Source organism: Saccostrea cucullata, unplaced genomic scaffold, assembly GCF_032062105.1.
Source record: "Saccostrea cucullata isolate Sc308-1 unplaced genomic scaffold, CSIRO_AGI_Scuc_v1 ctg8416, whole genome shotgun sequence".
Classification (NCBI taxonomy): domain Eukaryota; kingdom Metazoa; phylum Mollusca; class Bivalvia; order Ostreida; family Ostreidae; genus Saccostrea; species Saccostrea cuccullata.
In genome coordinates, this window is record NW_026928797.1 from 25,352 (window position 1) to 36,547 (window position 11,196).

Sequence of the window (11,196 nt, forward strand, 5' to 3'; positions counted from 1 at the left end):
TATAAATGATAAGACTTTTAGAATCCTAATACCACGGTCCGATTTTGTCAGAATTAGAATTAATCTGGTACCGCAGCTGAATGTAAACAAACAAGCCAGTCTGGTTCCCTCTCCTGCTTTACCTCGTATGTGTAGAGAACTACGGTAACAATGATTATCAAAAATTCTTACGCTAATGAATTATGTTTCTTTGACTTATGAAGTTTTCAAAGTCATTACTACTAATGTTTATTTTATATAGATAACACTTCGTTTATTTTTGTTGCTTTATTTAGCGTTTGTATTATCTCAAAAGCGGTTGAGAGTAAGAATTATATTTTTGCACGTAACTTTAAAATGGCGACTATGGGGTCAACATCCTGCCTTGAACAGGATCACATAAGCCGGCAATTGCTCTTTGAGCAATAAGCCCGGCTAAAAATCATATCCAACTACAAATCATGGGAGATTCTTTTTATCCCATGTTTAATACTTCACAACCGATGTTTTACACTTTTTTATATAGGACTCCGCTATATTTCACTTCATCACGCTAACGCTAAAACCATTGTGACGTCATAAGTGTGGGATACGAAAACGATATCCCATGAGCTATATCCACGGGATAAAGGGGTAAACATGGGATAAAATAGATAGTTATCCAGGTTCAATCAAGGGTGTACGAGGATTTACCCCGGGTTTTATTCCATACATGTATCCGTGTATGGAATAAAACCCGGGGTAAATCCCCGTACACCCTTGATTGAACCTGGATAACGAATTTATTTCCTTTGTACCCATCAAAATGCGTTGTAAACATCCAGAATGTGTCTCAATCTATCGATTAGATAACTACGTACTATAGTGCATCGTGACGTCATGTTATTTGGCTTTTATCATAGAGAATGTATGCATTGTGACGTCACGTTTTATTTACACCCGGCTCAAGTCGGGTGCACGGATATTTACACCCGACTTTGTAACCAATCAATGCTCGTGTTACAAGCTAGATAGGAAATATTACTAGTACATGTATATTGACTGACGGTTTTCATACTTATTGTTAGGTCATTATTTACACACTGAATTGTCAACTGATTTTTCCATTATTTCTCAATCATGACAAGGAGCACACGGTGGGTGTAACCAGTCAGCATGGGATGTTCACTCCTCCAGGGCACCTGATCCCATCTCTGATTTTCTGAGGTTCGTGTTTGCTCTTCCCCTGACTTCTATTGTTAAATGGACTTTTCAGGTTGAATGCTTTTTTGTTATTTCTATATTTCATTATTAGAAAACAAATAATAATATATGACAAATAAACTAAACTTTGCATGTGTTAAAATTAAATTCTAACGCAATTTTTTTGTAAAACACTTTTTGATTGGCTAATGCACTGATGTTTAAAGCAGTAAAACGAGCATTAACGAGCGTGAAAGCTTTTTCATTGTGACGTCATAATAGAGCGACGCAAAGCACAATGCTCCGTGACGTATTTCATGAAACAAAATTCATCAAAACAAACAAAATGCATGGATTGCATTAGAATGGGAATACCTGGTCTTTTAATTTGGTATTTGCGACCGTTAATGCTGATTTAACGGTCGCAAACATCAGTTTTACCGGCTCCGCTCACGCCTCGCCGGTAAAAATCAGCATTAACGGTGGCAAATACCAAATTAGAAGATAGTTATTCCCTAATTATTACCTGTTATGATTTAATTGAAGACATTTTCTGTCACTATTGACTTGAAAAAAAATATCATTGCTGAATGTTTCCTTCTCGAAGTTTTTTTATCTAAACGCGTACAAATTGACAGGAAAAGTTTATATGCAAGATCATTATTAGTATTCAACTGTTGTTTTTTTTTAATTCATAGATCAAATTGTCAACCTACAAGGAATTGTTCGTGCAATCCAAGGAGTAAAACATGAATCGCTATAATTACCTTCTGGGTGTTTCTTTGTGCTTATTCCTTAATATCGTGGTTCACGGATACTGGAAAAGTCCAGAAGACGGTCCAACATGCAAGGTAAACACCTGCAGAGAAACTGATCCTGTTTGCGAGTGTTCCCTAACAATAGAACACAGACTGACTATGATGACATTGAAAGATCCTATAATGGTCGTGCCTTCCAATGGCAGGCTTCGGCGATATAATGAAAGTTCATATCTCCCTGATTCAGTGACTGGTGACGTTATTACGACAGATGGCTATCAGTCCCGGCTTGTCATCGCTATTAACGATAGGTTTCCAGGACCAACCATAGAAGCTTTTGAAGGTCAAAGAATGATAATCCATGTAAGAAATCTAATGCATACTGATACAACAACTGTACAATGGCATGGTATGCATCAACGAGGCACTCCGCATTCAGATGGCGTTGCTTTCATAAGTCAATGTCCAATTTTGCCAGGACAAACGTTTACTTATAATTTCAAAGCCAGTCCACATGGGAGCAGTTTCTACCATGCTCATATTGGAGACCAGCGTAGTATGGGGTTATATGAGGATTGATTATTTATCCCAGACACAAATTTTATCCTCAACCACAAATTGGCTTCACGGTTCTCCTACAGGACTGGAACCACAATGATGAACCGGAAACATTATATCAGCGCATGCTTAATGGTGTCTACAAGTTTAATGGTATGACACCAACATTAGTGAGTACCACTCAGTCGGTGGACGGTGCTAATTTCAGTCGATTTCATTTCCATTCTGGACTCATTAATGGTAAAGGGAGGTTCTGGTCACGAGCACCGAATAACAATAGCCTGCAACATAATGGTGCCCCGCTTGAGGTCTATAAGGTCAAACCACAGCAAACGTACAGATTCCGAGTAATAAGTGCTGCTACCCTTTATCCTTTCCGAGTTTTTGTACAAGATCATCCAGAACTTACAGTGGTAGCATCTGACGGTTTTGAAATTGTCAAAGGAACTGGAAAAGATAGTCAACCAATTGTTGTTGAATCATTCATTATTCATCCTGGAGAGAGATATGATTTTTTCCTGTACACAGGAAAGGCCATAAAGTCATATTTGTTGGTAGCTGAAAGCATCGAAGTAATACCTAACAACACTTATGAATATCATGCTGCAGAAGCAATAATTCAATACGAAGGCTCATCAACTTCCTATATCACATCAAGAGCAAGTAATCAAAAATACTGTACCAGTATGGAACCGTGTATAACATTTAATTGTCCCTACAAATACTACCCATCCAATGAAAACAGACAATGCCTTAGTTACGATGAAGCAAACAGTAATGAATCAAACTCGACTAGTGACGAAGTAGCTACTGTCTCGGAGACTTTGTTTTTTAACTTTGCTTTTCCTGGCGAGCCAGGAAATACCCCCGGATCAGTTAATGGACATGCGTTTGTATTTCCTTTGGCACCAATACTCACAGAGTCAAGTAATAATCAAAGAACGATCTGTAATCCCTCATTTTACCATTGATTCTATTTGTTTTTGCACATATTCCGTCAATCTTGAATTTGGAAAGGTGTATCAATTTGTTCTTACAAATATTGGTAGTGGGCGCGGATGGTCTCATCCAGTTCATCTTCATGGTCATTATTTCTTTGTCTATAAAATGGGATTTGGTGAATACAATGAAAATACGGCCAAATTTATAACTGAAACGGAAGACATCGAATGCCAGAGATCTAACACAACTAATTATTGCAATTCTGCTAAATGGCGAAATGAAACATGGAATAGTTACATCCCTGGCTCTAAAACCAGCTACCCTCCAGAGAAGGACACGATAATAATTCCGACAGGTGGATACGTGGTTATTCGATTTAAAGCGAATAACCCTGGCGCTTGGTTCTTCCATTGTCACATTGATCTTCATAATACCAATGGCATGGGAATGATTCTACTCGAGTCGCCTTCAAGGTATCCTAAAGCTCCTGCTGGGTTCCAAAAATGTGGAGACTATAGTCAGAATGGAAATACATCTAATGGATCACGCTATTTGATGAGTAAATATAATTATTTTAGTATTATTATCTTAATACTGAATTATTACAATGATGTTATTAGGCCAATGTTCGAAAAAAAATTATTAATATTCAGACATATTCCTAGAGTTTGTACCTAGAGGGTTCAAGTTATCTTCTTTCAAATCTGTCTTATGTTTTTTCGATGCTCCATAGATTATTATTTTTTAAGAACAAGAATACATATAATACTCGGGGGAGTTGATGGTGGATTTTCATAGGGGGAACGACAAAACAATAATTCGCCGTTTATTTTTCAGATGGACTATTCCTGTTGTTTGCTATACTTGGTGGTTTTTGGTGCAAGATGCTGATCCAGAATAGCGGATAAAATCAACAAAGAAGAAAAATGTCTGATCTTAGTACTTTAAAAAAAACTGTACGTTAAATAATGTTTTTGATTATTCAACAGTTTTATGTTGTTTAATTATGGGTTTTTAATTTTGTAGACTATTTTTTATAGATTAAACCTGATTACTTGCTGTATAATTATAGTTTTCACTGTTTTGCAGCAAATGTATATATGTTTTATTGTACCCCGTGTACCAATATTTTAGTTTGGGAGAATAAATTGAACTTGAGCAGATATGGACAATTAATATTTTCATTTAAATATTTGTCTACTGTGTAAATATTGTTTTTCATTTTTTAATATATTTCTGTAGAGTTTTGACTTATATATATTTAATAAATAACAATAATATAATTGAAAAAAAGAGGTTTCTAATACTAATTATGTATCTTTCAGGCAAAGGTAAAGTAATGTTTACCATAAAGACTATAAAGAAGATGGGCGAACATTCTGAGTAAAATGCTTATGAAATATGTGCAAAAATACACATTTTGAGTAGCATGGAGCAAAGACCCATTAATTACCTTAAAACGTAGACTTTGCTGTAGGTCTTGGCTCAAAAATACACTTTTATTATATAGTTTTGTGACACAATATTCGCATCTTTCCGAGAAAAATAAACTCCATTTAGTCAAGAGTCATATGAAAAACATGATTCAAATGCCACTATTGTTCAGGACTTGTCTTCAAGGAAAATGATACTCTGGATTTTCTTTTCTAGGGTTCGAATCTCACATAATTTTATAATAAAAGAATAATTTTCACCGAGAAAATTTTTCCTCAGAAAAGCTTTATTTACCATGATTTTAATAATGTGAATTTTACTCTAAATTTACAATTTGAATAATGTATATTTTAATATATCTGAAACTTGTTGGCTTCCTGTACCCCTTGTTCACCTATTTCCTTTCTTATTCAGAGGCGGATCCAGAAATTTCGTAACGGGAGGGGGGGGCTAGAAGGCAGGGGGTCTGTTGGCTGTACTGAAGAACAAGAGGCCCATGGGCCACATCACTCACCTGCGAAGCTTTGACCATTCTGTTCTTTACTAGATTCCCCCCTTGTAATACATATTGTGACCCCACCCTACCCCACTGATCATAATTTAGACAATTTGAAATCTACACTACCCCAGGATACTTCCACATAAGTTTTAGCTTTTCTGGCTCAGTGGTTCTTAAGAAGAAGATTTCAAAGATTTTTCCTATATATTTTGATGTAAAATTTTGATTCCCCATTGTGACCCCGCCCCTCCCCCGGGGGTCATGATTTGAACAATTTAGCTTCTACACTTCCACAGGGTGCTTCCACATAAGTTTCAGCTTTTCTGGCACAGTGGTTCTTAAGAAGAAGATTTTCAAAGATTTTTCCTATATATTTTGATGTAAAATTTTGATTCCCCATTGTGACCCCGCCCCTCCCCGGGGGTCATGATTTGAACAATTTAGAATCTACACTACCTGAGGATGTTTCCACATAAGTTTCAGCTTTTCTGGCTCAGTGGTTCTTGAGAAGAAGATTTTTAAAGATTTTTCCTACATATTTCTATGTAAAACTTTGATTCCCCATTGTGGCCCCGCCCATCCCCCAGGGGTCATGATTTGAACAATTTAGCTTCTACACTTCCAAAGGTTGCTTCCAAATAAGTTTCAGCTTTTCTTGCACAGTGGTTCTTGAGAAGAAGATTTTTAAAGATTTTTCCTATATATTTCTATGTAAAACTTTGATTCCCCATTGTGGCCCCGCCCAACCCCCGGGGGTCATGATTTGTACAATTTAGAATCTACACTACCCCAGGATGCTTCCACATAAGTTTCAGCTTTTCTGGCTCAGTGGTTCTTGAAAAGAAGATTTTTTAATGACCCCACCCTATTTTTGTCTTTTCTTAATTATCTCCCCTTGTGAAGGGACTTGGCCCTTCATTTTAACAATTTAAATTTCTCTTCACCCAAGGATGCTTTGTACCAAGTTTGGTCAAAATTGGCCCAGTGGTTCTTGAGAAGAAGTCGAAAATGTGAAAAGTTTGCAGACAGACGGACGGACAAAATGTGATCAGAAAAGCTCACTTAAGCCTCGGCTCAGGTGAGCTAAAAAGGCGGTTCTAGTTACCTAACAAAGCTTTATGATGTGATGATTTTAACTTTTAAATCGTCAACTTCCTTTACACCCCTTATCACCTACATACTGGTTTTATTTCTCTCAGTTGATTTGATACATAAGAACATATGCTCTTAAAAAACCCTTCTTATTGAAGGAACCAAACGTTTCCTTGGGTATGCCCGAGTTAAACAGCATCCCCCCCCCAAGAAATGATCTTTATATTGACCAAAAATGTGAGGACAGAACCTATGAAATTCATCAAAGGGCAAGGTAGGGTAACAACCAAATCTGGCCCCTTATTTGATGTAAAAATCAGAACGCTGGAAAAAATTGTAATAGTTTGTAATTAAGAACTTAAAATAATGCTTGCTTTAAAATCAGCACTAATTCAGATTCAAAGCTTACATGGAAGCCACAAGAGGGTGCAGAAGTAGGGCATTTTATAGATGTTTCCTCAATTCTGGTAGAATTTCATCATATTTCAGATACTTTTCTCTTCGGAAAACATAGAGCACAAGCTTGCCTATCTGAGATTTTTACACATAAAACATCTGATACTAGTTGATAAAATATATAAATTTGGTAGATAGGCAAGCTTGTGCTCTGTTTTTCAAAACGAAATATGATGTAAAATCAATGAAAATTGCATAAAAACAAGAAAATTCGAAGATTGACCTATTTTCTGACCTCTCTGTGACCTCTGTGTATTCCAAAATTTAGAACCAATACTTATTTTGTGTCAGGGATGATAACAAGTTTTTATGTATAAACTGTTACATCAATCCGAAAGACACAAAAAAATCAGGGGCCAAAAACGGGCTTTACCTATCTTGTCCTTTAAATTCAATAAAGAAATGTACTCACAAGTACAATTTATCCAGGAACTAGTCTCCTGATTCACAGGCATGTTTTCATAAATTGACAGTTACCAGCTGTTAACTACAGCACTACTGCAAAATCTATAGAATCCCAACGAAAATATCCAGTGACAAAGTTCTATAACACTTTTAATCTCCATCATGATTCTTCATTCTTTCCATAAAAGAAAGTAACTTTATTTTAATTAGATAACAACATTCATTATTGCACAAGTGTGATATGTTTACCTTCAACATTTGATCAACACAATAACAATACAATAATACAACTTCTTGCCATTGTGAAAATTCTATTACTTGTTTCAATATAATCCTAGTATAGAAAATATGCAAATTGTGAGGGCCTTGTCCTCCAAAGTAACCCTTGAAAATATACACATATATGCATAAGCAACTGTAGGAAATTGTATGACAAATGGAGAACAATTAAATATCTACCTTTGATATATAAGGAAAAGACAATTTTAACTAAGTAAGTAACATGTATATATGATATATATAGAAACAGCAGAGACAGTTTTAATGAACTCAAACCTTGTGAGTGACAATCTCATTGCAAAATAATTTATAATATAATAATAACGTACATATTAAATCCTGCAAAAGAACAATTCTAACATTCATGGAAATAATGAGTAGAGTAGAACAATACATAACATGTTTTAATATTATATCACAGAACAATCTTTGGCAAACTGTGTTCTCAAATAAAGCTCGTATAAACAAACAACAATGAGGAATTTACTCAGATAAACGATCATTTTTTTCCTTCCTTTCAAAAGATAATGGCTAATGTACAATATCATAACAATATAAAATAAATCAACAATAAATGGAATGTTAAAGAAAGTATTAAGAGGAAGACTTTTAAGCTGGAATACTTGACTTACAAAGAATAACAATTACTCCTCATCAAATAATACATTGTACTTTTGTTAAACTCACTCTAGTATCTATAATATCTTACATGCATTCAAGTACCTGTTCTTTTACAATACAGTACAAAATGCTACGACCATAGATGCTTTTAGCATAATGCAATATATATTTTTTTAATATAACAATACAGTAAAAAATGCTTCTAGCGTACATGAAATGTCAACGTATTTTTTCCTTAAAAAAAAAAAATTACAGTATGATTTTTTATAAACTTTATTTGGTGTGCATGGATTTGATAACTTATTAATAAATTTTACACTCTAACGGGTAAGTAAGTATATATTTTATAAGCCTGTTGGCTCTATTTATTTAAATGTATAAATATAATGGCAGTCATATTTGTATAATTGCAAGAGTCATTGGTCAGAACCAGGACAAGAGTTGGTCTATATTTGTATTGAAGATAAGACCAGTAGTAAACCAACAATTCTTACATGGTCATATTTGTATAACTGGGTTGTTTATCAGAATCAGTAGTTGACAGGATCAATTTATGCTACTGCAAGGGTTGTTGATAAGAACCAGCTATAGAGGGCACCACATGTCTACCTGGGTTATTGGTTAGAACCAGTTGTTGACATCAGAACCAGTAGCTACCTGAACCAGTTTGTAAATCTGGATCAGCTAATCGCCAAGTAGAACAAAGACAAGATTAGTCTGTATGACTATGTTGTTGATTAGAGCCAGTAGGTGACAGGATAAGTTTGTTTTACCAGTAGTTGATAGGATCAGTTTGTTTTACCAGTAGTTGATAGGATCAGTTTGTATAAAGAGTCACTGATTAGAACCAGTAGTTGACAGGATCAGTTTGTTTTACTAGGCTGTTGATTAGAATCAGTAGTTGACAGGATCAGTTTGTTTGACTAGGTTGATGACAGGACCAGTTTAAAGAGTCACACTAGGTTGTTGATTTGGACCAGAGTTGACAAGATTAGTTTGTTTTGACTAGGTCATTAATTAGAACCAGTAGTTGACAGGGCCGATCACACTGGTTTGGAATAGGATAAGTAGAATAAAAGCCCCTAATACCAGAATAGCTATAAGATACTGTGGAAGAATGGGTATATGGAAAAGCTTCGCCTGTAAAAAAAAAAGTCATATTTAATTCCATTTTCATTTGGAAAACCAAAAAAAATATGTTAAAAAGTTCACTTTATGATATTTTCACTAGCTTTGTGCTTACTGATTGCTACTCTCCTCATATTAAAGGCCCTAGTCTTTCATGCTATTAAAAGTCAGGATTTTCTCTTTAATACACACATTTTTCATTGGGTGGCACTGTAGCTCTCTAGTCTGTCCATACATTGTATATATACCGGTATATTTTTTTTTTGGTAGGCTACGTTCTCCAGCTAAACTCTATTGTCTTCGGATTCAAAAAATACAGGTAAATATGCTCAATATCTGCTTGTTTTTAATTTTTATAACATTAGCTTTGTCAGTTGTATGTACAGTGGACCCTCATTTATCCGGATCCTTAGCTTTGTGGTTCCCAGTCAAATTGTCCGGATATGTGAAGCATCCGGATACCTGAATCACCAGTTAAACAAGTCAAAATTACATTTACAAATTCCATTCTGACGAACAGTCGTCCGTATACTGAAGCATCCGGATATCTGGCGTCCAGATATTTGAGGGTCCACTGTATATGAAACCATGTGACAAAAACAAACCTGACTTTTGATAGCATGATAGGTCAAGGGTTTGTGAGGAGAAAAGGGGAATCAAAATCACTTGAAACAGAGATGGCTGCATGAGAATTCAGATCTATCACACTGTTTTCTTTACCTTCATCCTTGCTTGGCTGACAAATAAAATGAAAGAATCCAGCTCTAACTGTGAGGAATTCTTGTATCCAAACACTCTCATCTCTAAAGCTATCTTCTTCATTCTCATGGACACTGAATTTACCCGAGCTGCCTGTATTTTTAACAAAAAGCAAACATCTAAAATAATTTGCAAATGTAATTATAATAATTCAACAATATATTTTATAAATATAAATCATGTGTATTATTATAAATTATTCATTATTTTTTTTATTTATTACCTGATACAATGGACCAATAAGAATGAAAAGCCACACCAAAGGGAAACAACTCCTGTAGACCCAGACTTTTATGGAATCATTTTTGTTCAACACAAGAATACAGACCCCTGAAATATTGTAATTATATGAGTAATTCTGTATCTCTTTAGCCAACTTTAACAATTTTAGGATTTTCAGTCGGTCTTGTAGGTATTGATTTTTTTTAAATGATCTATAATAAATATTCAATTAAATTATGACTACACCACTTTGAGTAAATATATCTGAGTTCAATTTACCTATGATTGTCAACTCTGCAAAAATGACTGATATTAGAGCCGTCATTCTTGCAACAGGACCATTTAGTAAACCAACATTTTGTTTGATGAAAAGAATGTCCTGTTAATAAAAACAAACAATTATATTGAAGCATGCATTACAAAAATTCATACTTCAGATATACTTCCTGTGAAAAAAAATCTCTCAAAATGTATTTTAATGATACTTGTTAAATCCGTTATTTCAGACAATCGTAATAAATGTTTGTCATGTCAATAGTTAATGAAGGCAAACTTTGGAGAGAAATCAAGACTGACATAGTCTAACCTTCATTGCTGCCTTCAACTCGGTAGATTTTTCGTGCAATCTCAGCGCTAGTCCTCGTATATAAAATAGAACCATTTCACAGTGTGTCACATAGTTAGCTATCACTGCTAAAGTCACAGAATTCAACATCAGGATCCCCAACAATTCAAAACTAAACAGCACCCAGTGAACACTCTTCCTAGAAAGAGAAATACAAGGTTTTGTAAAGGTGGACACCTTTCATTTACACTTTTGTCATTAGGTTTGAAAATTAATTCAGGAAAAAAAAATGTGCTTACCCCATTTTTTGAAAGAAG

General features: G+C 34.9%; 1 protein-coding gene and 1 pseudogene across 1 annotated transcript; one reads left to right on the top strand and one right to left on the bottom strand.

The window, feature by feature from the left end:
• The first annotated feature begins 1,863 nt into the window (after positions 1-1,863).
• On the top strand, positions 1,864-4,697 carry LOC134278716 (uncharacterized; annotated as a pseudogene).
• A 4,514-nt stretch (positions 4,698-9,211) lies between these two features.
• On the bottom strand, positions 9,212-11,190 carry LOC134278718 (uncharacterized). Its single transcript, XM_062761009.1, has 6 exons — positions 11,179-11,190; positions 10,901-11,078; positions 10,594-10,693; positions 10,316-10,422; positions 10,054-10,185; positions 9,212-9,345 (listed from the first exon to the last, which is right to left on the bottom strand). The coding sequence occupies exons 1-6, from the start codon at positions 11,181-11,183 to the stop codon at positions 9,223-9,225; spliced, it is 645 nt and encodes a 214-aa protein (XP_062616993.1). The 5' UTR covers positions 11,184-11,190; the 3' UTR covers positions 9,212-9,222.
• Positions 11,191-11,196: the final 6 nt, after the last annotated feature.

What these genes read in the sequence shown, in the direction of transcription:
- LOC134278718 (XM_062761009.1), bottom strand. An exon ending in AGTTGAAGGCAGCAATGAAG is followed by an intron (nt 10,694 to 10,900) that starts GTTAGACTATGT and finishes TTTTATTAACAG; the next exon opens with GACATTCTTTTCATCAAACA. An exon ending in TCAGCCAAGCAAGGATGAAG is followed by an intron (nt 9,346 to 10,053) that starts GTAAAGAAAACA and finishes TTTTTTTTACAG; the next exon opens with GCGAAGCTTTTCCATATACC.